The 23,270-nt window shown below is 36.7% G+C and overlaps 1 protein-coding gene across 6 annotated transcripts in view; it reads left to right on the top strand.

Annotated features, from left to right (window-relative positions):
• Positions 1 to 22,512, top strand: part of LOC149543838 (AUGMIN subunit 1-like) — a 68,854-nt gene extending 46,342 nt beyond the window's left edge. For 5 of the 6 annotated variants that reach the window (XM_089798521.1, XM_089798522.1, XM_089798525.1 and 2 more), the window contains 6 exons: positions 20,613 to 20,840; positions 20,925 to 21,057; positions 21,269 to 21,403; positions 21,529 to 21,652; positions 21,770 to 21,907; positions 22,112 to 22,512. In XM_089798521.1, the coding sequence (XP_089654647.1) occupies positions 20,613 to 20,840; positions 20,925 to 21,057; positions 21,269 to 21,403; positions 21,529 to 21,652; positions 21,770 to 21,907; positions 22,112 to 22,222 (869 nt within the window). In that variant the 3' untranslated portion in view covers positions 22,223 to 22,512. Of the gene's footprint in view, positions 1 to 20,354; positions 20,459 to 20,612; positions 20,841 to 20,924; positions 21,058 to 21,268; positions 21,404 to 21,528; positions 21,653 to 21,769; positions 21,908 to 22,111 lie in introns of those variants that run through there. The other variant, XM_089798526.1, reaches the window with a different exon arrangement.
• Positions 22,513 to 23,270: the final 758 nt, after the last annotated feature.

Raw genomic sequence — 23,270 nt, 5'->3', positions numbered from 1 at the left:
TAATAATAAAGAGATAAATACTTACCTCCACATCACTCCTTCCTTATTTATTTCCAACGTCAAGGGTTTACACAAATCTTTGTGATTTCCTTCCACCAAGGGTTTAATAGCTTGAATATAATTGATTTAACCATTTTAACGAAAGGATATGAGTTGTATCAAAATTGTTGTTGAACTCCACAAAATTCCATTATATTAGTGTCCTCTAGGACAATATCGGTCGTCATGGGTTCTGTGAACATTTGAATGCTATTGTGAACATTGCAATGGCAGCCACGTTTTGTAGCTAGGTTTCCATAGAATATTCCTCTTATCAAGAAAGTCTTACAAGAATGTAAAGAGTTGAGTATATATTTGAGTTCAATTCTTTAATTCAAGGGAGAAATCCGTAAGTGTTTGCCGAAACTATCACTGAATGCTAGCTATCCTCATTCAGGTAGTCACCAAAGACCATGTTGGATTTAAGATCTCTGCTAATGGAATAATATTGTTGTAATTCTATGTTCTTTGGGGAATTACAATTTCCAACAGTCGACAAAAAGTATTACAAATAAGGCCTGTGAAGATTAGGAGTTCAGTAAAGATAAATCTTCCCCAGCCGTACATGGCCTATCATTTTCGGACAGACAAACCTCGCTTAGCTGGCCTTTGTCACCAAGAAATAAATCGTTTTTGTTGCGAATTCATTCAGGACACTTTCACATCTCCCTCGGCCTCTGCAGTCAAACGGTTCTTTGGAGAACTCTAGACGAGAACCCGTCGTCTTTTATTTGTTTTCCTTTCAAAATCCTGAGTCACTTCACGTTTGGGTTGTGTTTGCTTGCGTTATGGGGTTATTTGAGATATCAGGAGCATATCTGTTAAAATACATTTTCATTTCATGACTGTTCGCATGGAGTACTTCGATCGTTTGAGGGCAAACTACTTTGTATCGTGGATCGCAGGAATGCTGTTAAGGCTGGGGGTTCCTTCAAATATAGCTCCCGAAAAAGTGTATCCTCTGGTCTATTGTATATTTATGGTTCCCATCACAATCTTAGAGCTCAAAATCTACAGCCAATGGTTCACCAAAGGAAAGAGGTCCCTAGCTTGAGTTGCAAACCCATCCATTCAATTGTCCATAATCGGGAATTTCGTCATAGCCTGTATTGCAATGAAGGTAGAATGGATGGAAATTGCGTTGTTCTTCTTTACTGTGGGATTCATTCATTATGCGGTTGTGTTCATAACCCTCTACCAGCAACTCTCCTCGGACATCACGGTTTCGAGAAAGATATGCCCTGTATTCTTTCTGTTTGTTGCATCTCCAAGCTCAACAAGCCTGGCGTAGGAAGAAATATCGGTATCGTTCAATTTGTTCGCCAAGATGCTTCTTTTTCTTTCACTGGTCTTGTGCTCGGCCTTGGTGGGTATAGTCAGATAATACAATTCATAACTGAAAATGAATTTGCATCAAATTAATTGAATTTGAATTCATCTATTACACTAACTTCCTTCACCTTTGTCCTTTTAGATAATGAGAATCGATTTCTTTCAGAATAGCGTACAAAAAATTTCAATGATATGGTGGGCATGCGCATATCCAATTACGACAACATCAATGGCCGCTCTGAGATATGCAGAGAATGTGAAGCATCCCATTGCTCGGACTTTGACTTTTGCTCTCTCTTTTGTTTCCATTGTGGTTTTACTAATTCTTACACGGTTAACTATTGTTAGTATGGTAGTTGCTAGGGATCACTTCTTTCCTGATGATACTGTCATCATCATTTGTTCCGAGACGCAAAGAAAAGTTCTCTTGCGAACTAAAAGATCATGTAGTTCTTGCTAGCCCTTATTTGAAATATGATTTACAATACTTACCTATTCTTTAGTCACTTCTGATTTCCTATAGTAAACTCTTTCTTTAAGCAACGATATGAAAATTTAAATATCATAAGAACTGTACTGTACAGTACATTTCAAGGTTTTATTCATATGGCTTCTACATATACTATTGCTGTCCATTCAATTCAATGTTTTATCATGATCCTTGTAGTTATAATATCTTCATCTTTTGTATCCTTTCTTACATTTGTAGTTTGGCTCTGATACCATGTTGATTTTCTAGGATCATTTTTGCAAATGTAGTAACATTGCCAATTTTATTGATGTGTTCCAATTGCAGATTTGCTTCTCATATAAATATGAGAAAGAGGAGACATGTCTCTATAGTTAATTGTCATTGGTTAGTATATTTAATATAATGTGTAATATATATATTATATATAATAATATGTATGTATAAAGAATATATATCTAATGATGATTTATCATTTATAATGAATCTCATGATCATATCAATCTGACAGAACCACAGTTTAACACTAGGTTCCTTTTATGTTAGCTCTTGACTCTGGATAAACTCATTGCTTAATGTGTTATGTTGTTTATCACAAGGGGCCTTATGTTTACATTGCTCAAGTTGACCTCAAATGGTACTGGTTGTGGGAGCTTTCAGAAAATAGAGTACTTTTTTAGGTTTTCACGAATATGTAGAAAGAAAAGAGAATAGGGTTTTACTCTAAGAATATGAAAGATAAACACTACTATGATGAAGTCTACCTAACTTTGTTTCTCCAAATTCCACAACTACACAAAGTTGGTGAAATTTTCAAGGGCTTTGTATAAGATTTTCATAATATGCATCCAAGATAGAAGTACAACTTCCACGTAGGAGGCTTAGATTTAACCTTTCCCTATGCTTAAGAATCACTTGAGACCAAGAGGTATGAGCCAAGTGACTTCGCCCACAACAATATTATCATTCAAATTCACTTAAGTAATTGAAAGGAAATCAAAACTAAATGAGGGAACAAAAAGAACATGCAAGCACAAAGACACATCAAGAAATCACTTGATTTTAGTGATAGCTTTATTATTTCACCATCTCATAGCAACAAAGTTTGTTCTTTACAAATAAGAAATGAGGCCTATAAATAGGTCCCTAATTACAATGAGTGGCCAAGATTGAAACAAAAGAAAAGGCCCAGACTGTGTCACATCAATTTCTAACTAGGGTTAGGGCAAGTAGAGATAATCTACAATTAATATGTGTGTCCACATGGAGCCGTTAGAAGAAAGACTGCCTTCTTAGTGGGTAATAAATACTATACTTGTGTATTCAATGGGGGAGTGGGGTGTCATGAATGCCCACTATGCATTAGATGCTCCTTTGAATGCATTGAATATGGTCAACATGGTCTACAACTCATCCATGCTGACACTTGGCATCATTACCCATTTGAAGTCCTGGATTGTTGTTCAAATTGCTTTCCCAATCCAAAAATGAATCTTGAGCTGTGTGCATGACTTTTGAGAAAATGGAGAAGTTTGTAAAGTCCTCTTGAATGAATGAATGAATGAAAGATTTTTAATGGCGTCCACAAGGCCATAAGCGTGAGGGACCCACATAAAACTCCTAGTCAGTCTAATGTGATTTCTCTAGCCTGTCTCTTTTGTTGTGAATCTGCATAAGTAAAATGGCACCCTTGAAGAGTCTTGGTCCTTCGAAAAGGTCTTTTATGTTCATTTTTAACGTTTCTTTGTGTTGGCTGTGAATGTCTTCGTATGTTGTACAATGCTTCAAATAGTGTCACTCTGTTTCCACCACACCCTTGTTGCAAAATCTACAAATTTTGTTCTCCCAATCCTCCTTAGGGACCTTCCATCTACCAGTTTCACATCTCAAACAGTGGGAACTAAATCTCAATTGAGCAATTAAGATTTTTTCATTTCCTTGGTCTCGGCTCCTAAATATTTTTTGTCATCATGATCGCATGTGGGATTGAATTCTTTGACATAATAGGCTTTTTTTCTACCTAGCTGGTTTGCCCACAGGACAAATCTGATTTTTCCTGCCACCCATTTTTTTTTTTCAGAATTGTTTTCCAAACATTCTAGGTAGTCAGTGTTCCACTTATTGAACTATTTATCGTTTTGTTTCTTCCATGTCTTCTTCCGACAAGCCAGTTCTCCGTCCACCACCCTACTAGGCCAGCGATGTGCATCCATTTTACTCACCTTTTTAAGATAGCTCAGCAATCTAACAATTGCCAAGGTCTCCACCGGAAAAATGCTTGCCTCTGCTAAAATAATCTCGTATGGGACTGTGGATTTGATTTGATAAATATGTTCATCCTCCCAAGACTCATCCATGCATTGTACTTTGGAGAGAATAGGCAATGCCTTTTCATGAATTTGTACCAAGTCCTCAGAAAATTTGTACTCACTTTTGACGCCTTCTACACAAGCCTATAAATTTTGAGAAATTTGCCTGATTCTTTCATTACTCTTCACTGGCTGAGCTGAAAAAATTGTAGGTGAAATAAAGGCTTGGTTTTATTCTCTCATTGGAGGAGATAAGCTGCTCAGAAATTCACAAAAGGCCTTGTTCTCGCCTTTGATCTTCTAGCATATTCATTCCAGATTCCTCATCTTTTTCTTCATCACTTGTGTAGAATCCTCAAACTCTTCAATATCTTGTTCTCAAAAAGCATGTCCCAAATCAAACTGTCACATTGTATTTATCTACACTATTCTGATCCCTTTCTTTATCAATTGGGGTCCATTGTAAATTGTAAAGTTTTGGATCCAGACTCCCCTTTGACGTCCTTTTCAAACTTCTTGGCCTTGCCTTTCTCCTCTAGCTTGTTGACTCAGTTCAACTTTTCTTGCAATTCTAATGTCACGTCAATTTGTTTCTCCTAACTTCTTTGCAGCCTTTACCTTAACCAATTTGTGGAGCAACAACATTCCAATCATGGTTTGACAAGTGCTCTTGCCTTTGCATTGCGGTTTCATTAATCTCTTTTTGGCAATAGGGCATCTGTCGTTGTCTTAGAATCCTCAATTTATGTAGTAGGATTTTTTGCCTCTACTACAAAAGCTTCCGTCTCCATCATTTCTTGCTCAAAATGGCGCCAAGACTCTCCTTAGTAGTATTGATGTGAGCTTTGTTCCACTACAACATGCAAAATAAAAATCCCAATGTTTCGAGATGAAACATCAACTACTCAATCCTCTCTTGATATAAGATCATCTCTCATACTAAGCTAGCAGAGTAAGATCATGAAATGGATTCAAGGTTCCTTTAATTGTGGATACTCGCTCAGTAAATAATGTGATTTTTTGGTAATCACTTAGGGGATTTACACTTCATTCAATGGATATCAACTATTTGCAATTCTAAAGATTTATCTTCACAATGTGCAATTAAAATGTAGTTTGATTTTCCATCTTCCACTTAAATTTAATTCCTACTTCTACTTTTAACTATGAGTGCAAGTTGTCATGGATTACCTAGAATCTACTAGATGCAACTTAATCATCGATTGCACCCACCTAAATCAAGCTTCTATGGAACACACAAATGATTTTCACATCAATATTCCCTCTTCAATGCTATCAAATGGATGCAATATCAATTGGGGTTAAGTGCTTTCAATTATCGACTTACCATATAAGGCACAATCATAATCATAATACTCCAAAATGATCATCTATTTCTGCCTTTTGTCAACTTTTACATCTTTTCTCATCCTTGAACATTTTGGACTGCAACCTTTATTAAATGATTCAAAACCATGTCTAAGGCCTCTCTAACATCATTTCCACTAATTTGACACATTTTGGAGTCATTGTGCCCACTATGGTCTATCTTGCCTACTTGACAACATTTTGGCCATACATTGACAACTTTTTGGCCAATCAACTTTGACTCAACTATGAACCTCTAGATTACCCACTAACCACCTATTGGACTCTCCTAAGTCCTTATTTCCTTCACGACTTGGCTAAGGTCATTACAAACCAAAATTTGCATTGGGGTTTGTGCCAAATCCTAGTTGCTCGAGCATGCACCAAGAAAGTTAAGTTACTTCAGGTGTCAACAATGTTATGTCAATACCAAATCTTTTGAAGTTACTCTCAACAACCCAAATAGCATTCTGATTCTGGTAAATGTGCCCACTTGATCAGATGAACCATATATTGTCCATGCTTAGTCTTCTGCACTCTTGAATCCAAGATTTTGTCTACTTGTGGTTGACCCTTAGGAGGCACAGGTAAGTCCTTAATTACTTCTGCAATGTCAAAACCTTGGTTGGTTGCCTCTGTAAGGGGTCCCTTATATTTGATCAGATCTTGTAAATTAAAAATAGGGGATATTGCTAAGTCTCTTGGTAGATCTATCTTATAGGAATTTTGACCATATATAGGTAGTACTTTGCAAGGCCTTATCCTTCTCATTTGTAGCTTGGTTGGCATACCTTTTTGGAGTCTATCTTTGTTGAGATGAACTATGACTAGGTCCCCAACATCAAATTGCACTTCTTTCCTCCTTTCATCAACTTTCTCCTTGATCCTTTGTCTAGTCTCTGCCAAGGTCCTTTGAACTTGCTCATGCACCTCTTTCATTGACTGAGCAAAATCCTGTGCATGCCCATTTTACACTCCATACTTCCAAGATCTCTTAACTCACACACACCTCTAGGATGTACTCCATAAATCACCCCAAATGGGCTCTTCCCCATGGTCCTGTTCACACTGTCATTGTAGGAAAATTCTGCCTGAGGTAGTAGTTGGTCCCACACTTGTCCATATTCTTTTGTCAAACACCTCAATAGGTTACCTAAGGTTCTATTAACTACCTTTGTGTGCCCATCAATTTGGGGATGGTAAGCAGATCCAAAAGAGAGGTTTGTGCCTAGTCTTTTCCAAAATGTCTTCCAAAAATGCCCCATAAATTTTGCATCCCTGTCTGAGACTATGCTGATAGGTAGGCCATGAATCCTGATCACTTCCTCAAAGAGCAATTGTGCAATATTATTGGCATCATGTGTTACCTTACAAGGTATGAAGTGGCTCATTTTGCTAAACCCGTCAACAACTACATAGATGCTATCATAACCAGTCTTAGTCTTGGGTAACCCAACAATGAAATCCATACTGATGCATTCCCATGGCTTGTTGGGGATTGGTAATGGTTGGTATAAACCAACATTTGACGCAATAACTTTTTCTTTCTGACACACTATACATTGCTTCACATATCTCCTAATAGCTTTATGCATCCTAGGCTAGTGGTAGAATATTTGAACAAGTTCCAGGGTCTTGTTAAGACCAAAATGACCACTAAGACTCCCATTATGATTATCTTGAATGAGATTTTCTCTCATTGAACCTCTTGGCACACACAATTGACCTCCCTTAAACAACAACCCATCTTGCAAAGTGTAATGTGCATATCGACAATGGAAATGATATAATAATCATTTCCATACCTTGTAAGCCTCTGCAAAATCATCATCATTTGCATAAAATTTCTTAAAACATTCTATTCCCATGCACTTCAGTTGTACTTCTTGTACTGTGACAAGTCTCTTGCTTAAGGCATGAACCACCTTATTCATTTGACCTTTTTTATGCTTAATAGTGAAGGTGTATGCCTGCAAGAATTTCATCCACTTGATATGTCTGTTACTTAGCTTATCTTGTGAGTTGATGGAACTTAATGCTCGTTTGTTTGTATATACAACAAATTCCTTTGGCAATAACCAGTGTTTCCACTTCCTAAGATCTTGGACTAGAGCATAAAGTTCAAGGTCACATATAAGGAGTACCTTTTCTTAGCCTCATTTAACTTCTCACTGGAAAAAGCCACTGACCTGTCATCTTGACTTAATACAAACCCCACTACCACACAACTTGCATCACACTCCAAAGTAGACAATTTTTCAAAACTAGGCAAAATCAGTATTGGTTGAGTTGCTACCTTCTTTTTCAACAATTCAAACCCCTGATCTGCTAATTTTGTCCACCTAAACTTAGTCTTGACACCTCCCTTAATTGTATCTAATATTGGAGCACATATTTCACTTAAATTTCTAACAAACTTTCTATAAAATTGTGCAATACCATCGAAACTTCTTACCCCAGTGCTTGTTTTGGGAGTAGGCCAATTGAGTATGGCTTCAACTTTGCTAGGATCCATCTTTAAGTTGCCTTATGAAATCAAAAATCCAAGGTAAACAAACTCTTGCTTCATAAATTCACATTTCCCCAAATTAATGGTCAACTGTTCATCATGCAACTTCTTTAGGACAATCCTCAAATGCTCTAGGTGTTCTACCTTTGTCTTACTGAAAATAAGGATATCATCAAGGTAGACCACTACAAACCTACCAATGAAGTCTTTGAGCACCTCATTCATCAACATCATGAAGTTGTAAGGGGCATTAGTGAGCCCAAATGGCATGGCAAGCCATTCCTACAAACCTTCAATGGTTTTGAAGGTTGTTTTCCACTCATGTCCCACCTTAACCCTTATTTGACGGTATCCACTCTTTAAGTCTATCTTAGAAAAATATCTAGCCCCTCCTAAACAATCCAATTCTTGGGATAGGCAACCTATACCTAATTGTAGTCCTGTTGGTTGCCCTCGAAACAATGCAAAGTCTTCATTTTCCTCCTTTTTTTGGTGGTAGTACCACTGAGATTGCACATGGACTTATACTCTTCCTCGCAAACCCATTTTCAAACAATTCTTGTACTTGCTTAGCTACTTCTTTGTTCTGCTCAAGGGTCATTTTGTGGGAAGCTTTGTTTGGTAATGAAGCTCTAGGAATGAAATCTATTTTGCGACTTATTGATCTTTGTGGTGGTAGGGTTGCAAGTATTCCATCACATACAATATCTATGAACTAATCCAACAACTCTTGCACCTTTGCAAGTATCTTTGAATTCTTGATTTTTCCCTCTTCACTAAGCTTTACTACAATGGCAAACCTTTCTCCACCTTCCTTCTTGAGAGTACTCAAAAATTCCTTACCTCCAAGTTTCCTCTCCATCCACCAATGACTGTAATTTATATGTAACCCCATCCTTTAGGAATGAATAGGAGTTCTTCTCCCCATTATGTATGGCCTTTCTATCAAATTGCCATGGCCTGCCCAATAGAAAAAGGCATGCATCTATAGGTAATATATCACATAAAATCTCATCCTTATAACAACATATAGCAAATCCTACCCTTGCTTGCTCATTTACCAACACATGCTGCCCTTTATTAACCAAGTAACTCTATAAGGACTAGTATGAGGAATCCTAGTTAAGTCTAACTTGTTGACTTCTTCTTCAGTGATAATATTATTAGTGGAGCCTAAATCAATTATAACTCTATATGCCTTGCCAAGTATCTTGCATTTGACCTTGAAGAGTGATCTTCTCTGCTTAGACTCCTCTTTGACTAGCTCCTTGATTAGGATCTTCCTTATCATCAGATTATATCCCACTTCTGAATCTAAGTTCACCTTAGGGGACTTAACAGTTGAAGTCTCTTCTTGGACAAAGTTCACTCTTTTATCACTTTGGGACGAAGAACCCTTTTTTGGACACCTATAGGCAGGATGTGCCAATTGATTGCAATTATAGCACTTCATTGTAGCAGAATAGGATACTCTACCAAGCCCACTTGATCTATCTCTGCCACTACTGTTATTGAATCCTTTTCCTCTACTATAACCTCCTCTACCACTAGATCCTCCACTTTGTTCTGCCAGCTTGGACTCACCTTGGGGTTTTTGTTCTCTATATCTCCCACCATAACCTCCTCTACGATTGCTGTTATCTCTGCCTCTTCCTCTACTTTTGTTGCTTGACTCATGCTTCTTTTTGCTCTTCTCTTCCACCTTGAGGGAAAGTTGCTAGCATTTGTATATCGTGGTAGGACTCAACAAACTTATTTCTTCTTGGATATTCCACCTTAAACCATTCAAATACCTAGCAACCTTGATATTCTCATCCTCCACTACCTTGGATTTCAAACTTAACCTGTGAAATTCCTTTGTATGGGATTTCACATCCAGGTCTCTCTGTCTCAAATTTTGCTTCTTTCTCTAAAGCTGAATTTCATAATCCTTTGACATGTAGATCTCTTGGATTTTGTTTACCATGCCCTTCCAAGTGGCTATCGGATTCATACCTTATTTTTCTCTCTCTGATTGGACAAAGTTCCACCAAGTTAAGGCAACAACCATAATTCTAGACTTTGCAACTTTAACTTTTTGGGCCTTAGTAACACCCTCACACAAATTTTTTTTCAAGACCCTCTATCCATTCCATTGAATTTGGCTCCATCTTATCACTGAACAAGGGTATTTCCTCTAAAGCTTTCCCTCCTAATGCCTTTAATGCCTTCAAGAAAGGTTCTTTAGGCAATCTGGGGTTTGGTTCAAGGATCTTGTCTTCTTCTGCAACTTCTTTTCCTTTATCGTTTGTGTCTCTAACTTTTTTACTCACCTCTTTAGTATTGACCTCCACTTCACCAAGCTCGCTCTCCATCTTTTAGGAGTCTATTCTCCACCTCCTATTTATGGACCATTTTGGCCAATTTCACATTGGTCACCATGGTTGTTTCTCCTGCTGACTCCAAATCTGACTTGTATGTGTCCTGACCCAAATCTTGTTAGGCTCTGATACCAATCTGATTAGTAGACTCTACCTTTGAGTCCTCTTTGACTCAACTTAGGCCTTTCTCTAGACCTCCTAGGGCTCCTTCCTACAAAATCCTAACCCTTGGGAATCCTTCCTAACCCCCCTCACATTCTATGTATGTATGTATGTACGTACGTATGGCTTTTTACCAATGAGAATAAAACCTATCTTGTTGAACTCACAATAAAAAGTTCACCTCACAAATTCCTAGTGTCACTTGCAACCATTTCACAGGAGTGTTTGGCCTCCTTTTCGTCCGTGCCAACTCCTTTTAGCTTTATTTGGCAAGATCTTTAACAATCTTTCTTACTGATTTCCAAAATCATTTGTTCTGGACCTAGTAGCCCTACTAGCCCTCAATTAGGCCTCCTAATTGAGTATTATCTCAATAACGTAGAAAACTCTCAAACAAGCCTCCAAACGAGTCTTCGTTCCTGATGCTCATTTCAATGTTCTTAAGGAATTTTAGGGTTTTAGACCCTAGCCTATCTATATAGTACGGAACCCAAAACAAGACTAATTACAAAGAAACTTTGCAAACAATACAAATTTAATGGGTTACACCCCCAAATTGTCTAAAATTTTCTTGAATTCACTTCTAGGGCTTCACTAGCCTCCATTCAAATCCCCCATGCTAATCCACTCTTGCATTTTCTCCTCAACTGATCAATCTTGCACCTAGCTTGATCATAGTAAGACTCGCCTAGGGCGAGACATTAAAATAAGCAAACTCCATCTTCGGGTGCTCTGCAAAAGAGAAAAGGAAGCCTATGGAGTCTACTTACTATCCTCAAATGGACATGAAATTCCCACTTTGAGGATTTGAGCAAACCTCAATTGTTTGCTATCCACTCTATACAGGCCAGAGAATTGGTAGAGAACAAAAGATTTACAAATAACCTGTCTAAATTGTACACAAATCAACACCAAAGCAGTAAAAGCAAGAAATGGATATATGCTAACTCTTTACATTGAATTTTTTTAGGTTTCAACCCATAAAAGACAAGTTGCTCTACTTTCAAAAAAGATTGATAAATTTTCCAAAAATTAGAGTTTCATTAACTTTTCCTTCACATCAAAACTCCAACCAACCTTACAAAATTGACTTGGATGGTCTTATATTGACCACCCCCAACTATTCGCACTATTCATTCTTACCTCTAATTGATTTTTCCTGAAAATGCAATATCTTGCAAAAGTTGTCATGGCAACTTCTTGTCAACTTTTACATATTTTTTGATCCTTGAACAATTTGGACTCCAACCTTTACCAAATGACCCAAAACCATGTCAAGGCCTCTTTAACATTACTTCCATTCATTTGACACATTTTGGAGTCATTGTACCCACTATGCCCTATCTTGCCTACTTGACAACATTTTGGCCATACATTGACAACGTTTTAGCCAATCAACTCTGACTCAACTATGGACCTCTAGACTTCTCATTAACCACCTATTGGACTCTCCTAAGTCCTTATTTCCTTCATGACCTAGCTTAGGTTATTACAAGCCAAAATTTTGGTTTGGGTTTGTGCCAAACCCTTGGTGCTCTTGCACCAAAGAGAGGTAGACAACGCCACCTTACCACCTTGGGAAATGTGTTCCTTATCCTCATCCTCTTTCACACTCAATGAGCCTAGACACCATCTCAGAAAATTCCATGTGACACTTGGCATGTTTTTACAGGTTGAGGATAGGGATGCCACCTCAAAAAATGTATCCTTTAAACTTGATAAATACCCATACTTGTTAATAAGAGATCATTTGTTACTCTTATTGTGATGGCTAGTGTTGTCAATTTGATGTTGGAGCATCCTAGGGTAGTTGGCAATCCTGCATGGTGAAGTGGTTGGACCTTGGAGAACTCGGTCGTAGAAGGACTGGTGCTCGGTCATTTTTGGGCAGTTCTTGGGTGTAGTTTTGACCAAGCTCAGTCCCTAAAGGTTTTCTCGACATCTACACTGTTGCTTGGCTTATACTGTATTGCTAGACACTTGAAGGAGCTCGACAGTGCTTGGTTGGTGGTTGTTGATGCTCAGCAGTTTGGGCTTGCTGGACGAAATTCTTGTGGATTTGATCAATCGACTTGGTGCATTTAATACGTGAATGTGATTGTGACGTGGAGCAGTCGTGGTTGTTTGTGTGGGCCTATTTAGGTCTTGTTTAATTGTCCTATGTGTATTTAGTGGGTGTTGCAAGCCTTCTAAGGCATTTTGTATTTAATATCTATTGCAGGTCAACTTGTGGCTTAAATAGGTATTTAATGTAAGGGGTTTATTTTATTTGTAACTTGCTAGCCCAACTTGTGGCTTAGTTGGGTATAAGTAGAGGGTCTTGTGGAGTCTTGGATCAGAATTCATTCATTATGGAGTTTGTGAGCTGAGCTAGTAGTTGCGGCTTGGGAAACAAGAAGCTTGCAAGGACAAGTCTAGATGTCATTGGAGGTTACTACCAGAGTGTTATCGTGCTATAGATCTGGACTAGCTAGGGTTTAGGTTGGATCTTGAGGGATCTTGTAGAACTATTATTTGCATTGTATTTGGCTGTAACTGGGAAGGCTTTACAGCCTACCATATTGCATGTAATTATTTGTTTCACAAATAAAGAGTTGAGTTTGGTATCAGATCTTATATCTTGTGTTGTGTTTCCATTGTGTGGTTAATTCTTGGGGGCTAGGACATCTCCTACCTTGCATTGCATCACAATTGCTTCATCCTTCGAAATATCTTAATCTTCTTTGCCTTAGAGTCTCTTTCTTTCCATAATCCTCAAAGTTATTCTAACGAGAGGATTTTACTGCAGTCTTCTTTCCAATGCCATGTCTCAGTTGGTGAGATGATGGAGGGTTTTCATATCATCAATCCTCTATTTTTTCAAATTGTCTCTTTAGATTTCTGATCTCTCTCATGTCTTGATGTCTTGTGTATCCTCCCCATTCTCGATCATGAATCAGATCTCATCCTCGGCTTTGCATCTTGAATTCATCTTGGGAACATCCTTCTTGTATTTGGTTCATACAACTCTTAGCCATCTCCCATCTTGGCTTGAGGTCTTATCTTTCGTTCAAAATTGTGTTGAGATCCACATGTCACATAACTAAAGTATATTTGGTTTCCATTAACCCACACGTTACACCTTATAAGAGGCTCAAAATGATTTGGTTTTAGTCTTCCCTCATTTCCGATGCAAGCCATCACAAATAAAGTGGGATTGGGTGCCTGGGCAATACTGCCTTCTTGGAGGGGATAAAGATTTGAATTTTGTGACAAAACTTTCCAAGTTCCAAGGTGCCAAATGCATGTAACACCCAGCCCATTCAAATCTTGGCCTTCATTGGATTTAGGCAATGAGGTTGAGAGCTTAATTAAGGCTGAACTTGGCTTAAATCTATGACTGCTATAAAAACTTATACCTGATGTTACACATATAGGGACTGCATACTTTCATTTTGCAACCAATTTCAAGGCCTCGCTCCCATGTCAAAGTTTAAGATTCATCCCTCAAGATTCGAGTTGCGATTCCAAGGCTTATGTGAGACACAAATTTTAAAGGTAGAAAAAGGAGGCTCAACCCCAAGATGAGACACAATATTAGGGGCAAGAGAAAAAGGCTCAGCTCTAAGATGAGACGAAATATACATAGGTAGAAAATCATGTCTTGGCTCAAGATGGGACGAAATTTACATGGGTAGTAAATCATGTCTCTGGTACGAACCATTCCACCAAAACCCTGAGGTGCTAGTGAAGGCCACCCACCAGGATCATAACATCCCACCATGCTCTGCAATCTAGACTTTGGGCTGGATGTGCACCCACACAGAGGCCCTTCCCTTGGCCATATTAGCCTTGGACAAACACTGCAATGTCGGCATTGCCCCTGCTCTGAGACTTGAACCTGGGTGGAGGCTCTGATACCACATGGTACGAACCATTGCACCAAAACGCCAAGGTGCTAGTGAAGGCCGCCCACCAAGATCATAATAATCTCATCTCCAAAAAATCATACTTAGCCAAATTTAGTTCTTTTAACATTACTTGCTTTTTCGTTCCATCTCCCAGACTTAGCCAAACTTAACCAAAATTATCCTATTTTGCCATTTACCAATTTTCTCGAATTTTAAACCAAGCATAACCTTCTATAGCTCAGCTCACCGAACCTTTGCAACTTTTCAGACTTTAGCCCAAATATAGCCCCTTGTAGCTACTACCAAATTTACTCCAACACCTGAGCCTACCAACAAAAGAGGGGGTCCCTATTTGTAATGGGGTGACGGTGTGAAAGCCCCACAACAAGTAGCAATCTCTTGTTCTCTGTCTCTTCCTTGGGCAGATTCCTGATAAGTGTGATGCTTTCTTTGTCATGTATTGACTTGGTCTTTTGATCTTCCTATTCTATTGTTTTAATCTCCTCTCTTGTGAGAGGGTCAATCTCCTACAAACTCAAAGTCTGACTAGGTAATGATGTAGTATTCTTTGACCATTTCTTTTTTTTTGTTGAGGTTCTTCAACAAGAAGGTTAGACCTACTTCTTGGTTGTAATTCTCGAACAACATTATTTCCTTTTCTTTGTTCAATAATCCATGATGGGATTTCTCCTTCAGTTCTCCCTAATGAGGGTTTTCTTAGTCTTTCATTCTGCAATGGTTGATGACCCATCAAGGTACAAGTACCTTCAACTTGTTGATCTATTGCTCAACCCACCATTTCGTGAATTCTAGAACTGATGTAGATAATGAGTCGGTGTCGAATACTTTCTTCTAAGACCAATCGTATAGATGGACGGTCCTTTCCCTTTTTGGGTTTTATCAATTTTTGGTCATATTCATATCCTCTTCTACTTGGTTAGGCACCTAGATGATTTTGCATATTCTAATTATGTTGAGTGGTGACCTGGAATACATCCTCCTTTTTATGTCATTCTCATATGTAGCATTGACCCAAAAATCCTCAGGGTGCATCTTATGTTGGTACTTCACATACACCATCACCACTTTGATTTTGTCATGAATAAAATCCACATCATGTCCAAATCTCTATGATATTGCAAAGGATCTATCCAAAATGAACTAAAAGAGATTTCTTAGTTGTAGTTTCTTAGTTGTAGTTAATGCGAAGTTGGAATGTGTGTTTCATCAAAGAAAACTTGGTGAGTGGCTAGTCATTTATGTAAATGTTTCAAGGTGGTGGGGGTAACAAGAAGTACAATGATAATCTAGCATTGGAGAGCATTTAAGGAAGGGGAATCTTTCCATTAATGATTGATATATATCAATATGCAAAGTCAGCAATTTGGTCTCTTTTCAAAGTTACAAGTTTCTAATTACATTTTTGTTAAAGAGACACATGTCACTTATTGTAACTAGAATTAGCTTTTAGGCTATATTAGTGTGAAAGTTAGAATTGTCTTTTAGTTTGTAAAAGTTAGAGTTGGTTGTAAAAGCACGAATAACTTTCATCCTCTAACTTGGTTACTAACCTAGAAAAGTAATCATGACAAAGGAGCCTATAAATACAAGGCAATTAGTATGTAAAGAGGGGATTTTTTTTGGCAAAGGGGAAACGTGAAATTTCCAAACAAGATTTAACATTTCGATTATGTACGAAATTGTTTTTGAACTTGTATATTTTCACATAGAGAAGGAAGAATGGATTTAGTCATATGTCTTGAATGTGTTCATCAATAATCATTACTATTTATTTTGTATTTCAAGTTGGTAATCTCTTTATGTATTGGTGAAACCCAATGGTCTTTCTGAAATATGTAATGGATTTGATGAAATGCGTTCATTTCTTGGTATCTTCATGTGAATGTATTGGAATATTATATCTTTTCGTATGTTAGGGTCTGCTATCCTTTTATTATCACCATTGCATTTTGTGCTTAACACCCCTTTATAATCATTTTTTAGTGTTTATCTCAAGTAGTATTCATATGTCTATTGTCAGGGTTTATGTTCTCTTAGTTTCCATTAAGAGGGGACACATGTTCTAAACTTCTTTTCCCGAATCTTTTGGGAGGTAGGGGAAATGTCACATGAGAGCTATTAAAGGAACTTAAACAAACTGAAATCAGCGGAGGCCTGAAACTATATAAAGTAAATACAATGTGCTTAACTTGCAATGACAATCCTACTCCTTTTAAGTTTTTTGCATATTTTTCCCTTTGTGTTGCCTTCGTAATTATTATGCATCAAATGGATCAGGCTTTCTAGTCCTGAAAAACGGGATGTCCTCTTCAAGTCCGTAGGATGTTTGGGACATTGTAGATGTCACCTAGACCCGAGGATGCTTTCCTTAGAGTTAAGAATAGATTAGCTGTTGAATGAGGAGATTATTCAAGATATTGCCATAATGTTGTAAAGTCGTGGATGTTTCCATATTTCTGGTTGATAATTGCCTGCTTAGACTAAATAGTTAACTTTCTAAACTCAAAATTTTGATCAAGGCATTAAGCATTTTAATATTTTCACACCTCTGAAAATATCCTGCTAGTTAGATATTTAACAAAGAAACTCAAGATCTCTAAAGAGGCTTGTACCCAAACTTGAGATGGACCTACAGGAAGAAGAGGTATTTTAATTTTCAAAACTGTGGATAATTTGCTAAATTTACAAGGAATTTTTCAGAGGTATTTTCCAAAACTACTGAATTACGTATATACAATTTTCAAATCATCTACAACCTATCAGTCCTAGCTTTACCCATCATTGAATCACAGCCAGGTGAAATTGTTAAAATTTAGAATACATATTTATCAGTCTGCAAGAATCTTTTTTACGATAAAACAAAGGATTTTGAGCTTTGCATGGTACTATGTGCTATAGATGATCAGGATGTGTTATGTGTTGTTATGAAAACATGAGAGATATGAAAATAGCCTCTTTAGAGATCTTGACTCTTGAGTTTAGTTAGGAGTCAAACATTCTAATGTTTTCATACCTTTGAAAATATACAGCTAGGTGGATATTTAACAAAGAAACTCAAGATCTCTAAAGAGGATTGTACCTAAACTTGAGATGAACCTACAGGAAGCAGAGGAAGTTACCTAGCCTCGAAAGAATATATTGAAAAATTAGAAGTGGTAAATTTTCTAAAAATTGTCATTCCTTCACCATACAAACAAATACTTAGCAGGGGCTTGAGCACTGTGTGGCCTGTTGATGAATGAGGATCGCTTCAGATGTAATTGATATAAGTAATTTTATAATGAATTATATATTTAATTTACTTATAATATTCCCTTTGTATATTCTAATTTCTTAGTATATACTAATACTTGCACATGAATAATGCTTCTGAATGATATCACACAATAGGTGGTGGGCACTTTAATAAAATGAAATAAGGTGGAGTTGACAGCACTGGAATGACTAGTGTTTACAAAGTGCATGTAATGAATTCTATCGTATCTCTAATTCACTACATACACTGATCTGTCCTCGATATCATCCACTTTAATGTAGACCGAGTGTAATGATGTCTACGGAATATCAGTACCTGCCGCGTGCACAAATATAAGTCTTCTCTGTCGTAATTGTATTCACATTTTTTTCTTGCTATTTTTCTAACGACAAATAATTGCATTGTTTATAAGTATGAAGAAGAGCTATTAAAAGGAGAGTCACGACCCAATGGGACGTGACTCTATATAGAGATATGTCCAATCGGGCTCGTGACCCCCAATTGGATTAACCATTAACCAAAAGGAAATATGTCTATAGCAATAAATTATTGCTTACACATTATAATAAGGATATAAATCAAGTTAGTTATATATATATGAAATTTATCAATTTACATTATAAGAATATATAATCTTTAATGTCTATGATATTTAAATTTAACCTTTAAGATTTATCTGACGAAACTATAAAACTTTAACATGGCCCTTTTCCTTGTAATTATTCACCAACATACAAATGAGCTAGAAGTGAAAATTCATGGAGAAATGATCAGTCATGGAAAATGCTTATTGAAATCATGAATTAATTATTAAAAGTGCTCTCAAGTATCAAAGTTCCCACAAAATAAGAGTAGCTAAAACTTTGATTGCGTATGTTGCACAATTAGATATAGATCAAGAACCAGAATATTTTCAATGGATAGGATTTATCTGATGTATAGAATTCTAATTTAATATAGGGAATATTGTATTGGATAATCTCATTTGCAATAGCTAGGAATGTTTTGTTTAATTCAAAGTGACATCTGACTTGTGATTTACTTTAAATTGTTAATTTGTTAAACCATATGTGCTGTCAGCGTGACCTGGTGATGTTTTCTACCATTTAGTAATTATTACTATATAATAAGATATGTTGATTTAGTCTGTAGACAGAAGCTACAAACTTTTAGGTTCTTAGGTATAAAATCATTGCCCTTAGTGGGCATAAATAATCTGATTTTTTTTTTGTCATTTCCCCTAAGTAATAATGTATGTCCAAGGTTTTCAATAGTCAAAACTGTATAATCTTAAGCACCATTTAGATGCCAATTATACTTAGGCCTATTCATGTTTGCATTTTACAGATCTAGTAGCTGAATAGTTTTTAAAGCTAATATCAGGTCTTATTTTGTATGTTCTAGCATTCATAAAACCAGCCCCATTTTCCATCACTTTTGGTCAATATCACCCTTAGCATGAAAACACCAGTGTTTTCCACCACCCTCCAGTTTCATACTACAACTCCGACCACATTCACTCACTAAAGGTCTCAGAGGAACCTTAGTTCAAATGTTCCTACTATGGACACAATTGCAGCACGACCTTCCTTAAACTCATTGCACTTTTCATTTGAAACATAATCTGAAAATGCATTTGGACAACTCGAACTCACTTGCTTCAATTAACAAGAGTTCTACAGGAGATATAGTTTTGACTGACTTTCCTGAGGGCTGTGCATGAGTTTTGCATTCAGTTCTCTATCTGGTGGGCTATCAATGTGACCTTTTCTCCCTGATACCAAATCCTGGACATTTTCATAAGTTTAAAGGCTATTGTCCCATCTTATTATGCAATACGCCATCTAAGCTTCTCACTATGATCACAAAATCATCTTGCAGAACTCAATCTGATGCTACTCTGCAAACATCAACCATGGTTTTTAAAAGGCAGGGAAAGAATGGATTTGACAATCTTAGCATAAGACATGGTGCACACAAATTGCAAATGCTTCAGAAACTGGATATTTAAAGGCATGTAATCAATATAGAATATGAGATACTTCCATAACAACTACAACAAGAGACTTTCAAAACGTATAAATATAATTCAGTTTTCATGTTTCAGTGTCATACAACTCAGACTTTTTCTATGAATGCTGCAAAAAAATGTAGATTGTTCAATGTCTGGTTCCTGTCTTATTACAACGATTTTGTGCTTGGCGATGCACTGTGCCGATGAAGATTGGCAACAGCAGTAAGCTCTTCAACCTTTTCAGCAATGGGCTTTGTCACAACTGATGGGAATGCTCTATAAATTTGATGGCTTGTCACAATCGATGGGAATGTTCTATTTATATCTTATATGTTTGACAAATGCTCAAGTTTTGTGAGTGAGTGATTGGGCTCTGTTTTATAGATTTCAATTAAGTTTTTAAGGCTTTGTTGACTTTCAATCTGTTCAACTTGCAATTTGAGACTAGGTTTGGCTAGTGATATATTAGATGTATATTGAAACATATTTCTGCTTATTTTGTACCTCCTCTTCAAGTTTCATAAAGATCCCATGTCATGAAAATATCCCCATGCTTAGTTGTCTCCTTTTAGTCCCTGAAAATAGATTTCAGGAATCTAAGGATAAGAGATGCTTGATGAGATTTATGTGAAGTAACTTGAAGAAACTGAGTTATTCAATATAAATATCAGGTAGCGTGGAATTTCCTGTTCTTTCCAAGATATGGCTCTGGAAGCTGAAGCTGAAAATGTGATAAACTATCATCTTTACCTTTTAGCCTTTTAAACCTGGATACTCTAAAATACTCCTTGTGTGGATGCAATAATATTTAAATATTAATTAGATAAAAACTAAAAAGAGTAATGTGTAGAGAAATTAATAGAACTTCTGGGTGGATTTGCAGATGCAGAGAATATCAATGATAATTCTAGTGCTGCCCAGGTTGCTGAGATACAGGCATGGCTTAATTCCATGTTTGAGGCTGCTCGGAAGGAAATTCCAGAATTTAAATACACAACCAGTGCTGTAGCTCACCTGGACAATGTAGCCAGGGTTTCACAGGCTCGCACACATGCAGCACAATTAATAATCACTGACCTACAGGAGAAAGCAGCAGAATACCATAGTCAAGGTAAGCTGGAAAATTCATTAGCATTATTCTCAAAGAAAAATATTCATGAGTGGTTAAACCTTATACTGATCATCTTGTTTTCAGCTGCAAGAGTAAGAGAGATCTTGGATAGTGTGGGATTAGCATTTGAGGATCTCTCTCAGAATGCAATGGCTTCAACGAAAGTAATAGGGACGGTAGCAAATTCATTAAATCTGAAGGATACCGAACTGAGCAGGTAATTTTTCTTGGCTGACTTAATTCCCCTTTGGAGATGAAGGCAACAATTGATAATTTCTTCTCTTATTTGTCATTTTGATTTAGCTAGTTCTCAGCACCTAGTCCATTTGGGATTAAGCACTAATCAGAAGAGGCAATAAGGTGCTTGTTAGCTGCTCCTCCCTTGCTTCTGTTTTTTCATATGTTTAAATTTTGCTCCAAAAACATAGTTTTCTTGTAGGAATGGGAGATCTTCTTCTACGGAAGATTGATGCAGAGGAGCAGAGAGACAAAGCTGATAAGGAAGCGAAAGAACTTTTGGAAAACATCCGTAAGGCTATTAAACACTTGACTCTTATGAAGAGGTCTGGTATGCACTTGCAGTATATTCCATTTTTGTTTTTGCTTTTCTTATAATAGTACATTTTGTTATTTTTAAAATGCCATTTTTTATCCGAATTCTCAAATAAATCCTGACTTGCCGCAACAGAACTGTGACTGAACTTGAAGAAGAAGCAAGTCGTCATGAGGGCATAATTCAGCAGAGACAACACAACTTGAAGATTATGGCTTTAAAAGAAAATCAATATGTGATGCAGCTTGCAAATTTTAAGGTGTGCTCTAATATAGTATTCAAAGTTGTTTCACTTGATGAACTAATTCATATAGTATTCCACTGTTAAATTGGTATTTGATTATATATTAACCTGTTGTTTCGCATGTTTTATTAGACAGCATTGAACAAAGTGGGATATTCTCCTGAGATAAATCATGGTGCACTGATTCAAATGATCAAAAAACAGAAAGAACTGGAGAGTAAAACTGAACCTGTATTAAATATTCTGCAGACTTATCAGCACCTACCACCTGTATGGTTTCTCTTATGTAGCTTACTACACATGTGCTTGTTTTCAAAAAACTAGTCAGCAAATGAAATATGCTACAATTTCTAACCTTGTTCTCTTATATTTTTTCAGTTCATAATAATATCTTATCTTGTTTTATATAATTTGAGCCTCTTTAGTTAGAAAAGAAAGTTTATAACAGTATCTGACTTCGTTATCTTTTGTCAGGATAAGTATCTTGCTGAATTGGCCATTGAGGAAAAGAGGTGTGAGTGTGAAGCTGCAGAGAGGTATCTTGAAGATGCAGTACAGAAAGCATTGAACACCTTAAGTGACTGATGGGATACTTCATTTAGCCTTAAGGGCCTTCCCTTGGTACCTTATCAAGCTGATTGTTGTATCAGCAAAAGTTTTGTATGATTTTTTTTTTCCATTTATGTGCTTCAAACTGTAGACAAGTTTTCAATTAGAATTAAAAGGAACGATTTGAGGGTGAAGCAATTCTTAGCAGCTTCCCTATCCTATCATGTAAGTAATGTGAGTATCTCCCATATTTTTTTGTGATGCTTTTTCAGGCCATGTCTTCATAATGTATCTTCCACAAGTTTTCATGATGCTTTTTTTGGCCATGTCTTTCTCTACATCTTTTTATAATGGGCCTGGGGCTTCATTTAAATTTTTGCATGTGAAGTGGGTACTTCCCACATTTCTGTATAGCATTAGTTATCTCTTTAGACTTTCATTACAACCGAAGTTAAATTGTTGTAGTAACTTGATAAATTTTGCTAACCCCATGGAGAAATGGTCAACTGAACTTATAAAACAAAAGACCACCTATGGTTTACACACTATATAATTATCATGGTCAAAATTGTGTACCACGTGCATTTCTCATTTGTTTTGAGGCATTTTAACTAGTTTATCCTTTATATACTGCCTAATGCAGAAGGGGCACATGGCCCACAAAATTTGACAAGTAATTTGATCTAATTTGATTCCATGTGCACAATTTCCTAAGGAAGCATTCCCAATTCTCAGCTCATCAATCTCTTACCAAAAGCAAATCTATGAGCATAAAATTAACCGTATAACTTGTGAATTCAAATATAGAACTTTTAGTCATCATGTGCCAAATTGAACACACAATTTGTTAATTTTTTGTCCTAGGGTGTTGTCTTGAAGAACCTAGTTTACTATTGCACATTGAAAAAAATCCATGTAAGCATTATAGCATTAATCATTTGAGCACATAATAGAGCAACAAAATAACAATATTTGGTTGCATCAACATTTTAGTAGGCATCACTAGATGTTTTCTAGTTATCTTTAATGCTTTTCAGAAAACCATTGAATCAATAATAGATGTTAACCAAAGTAGACCTATCCT

The sequence above is a fragment of the Cupressus sempervirens genome, chromosome 8 (assembly GCF_028749045.1).
Source record: "Cupressus sempervirens isolate cs-2001-9-10 chromosome 8, ASM2874904v1, whole genome shotgun sequence".
Taxonomy (NCBI): domain Eukaryota; kingdom Viridiplantae; phylum Streptophyta; class Pinopsida; order Cupressales; family Cupressaceae; genus Cupressus; species Cupressus sempervirens.
This window is presented reverse-complemented; position numbering and strand designations above follow the sequence as displayed.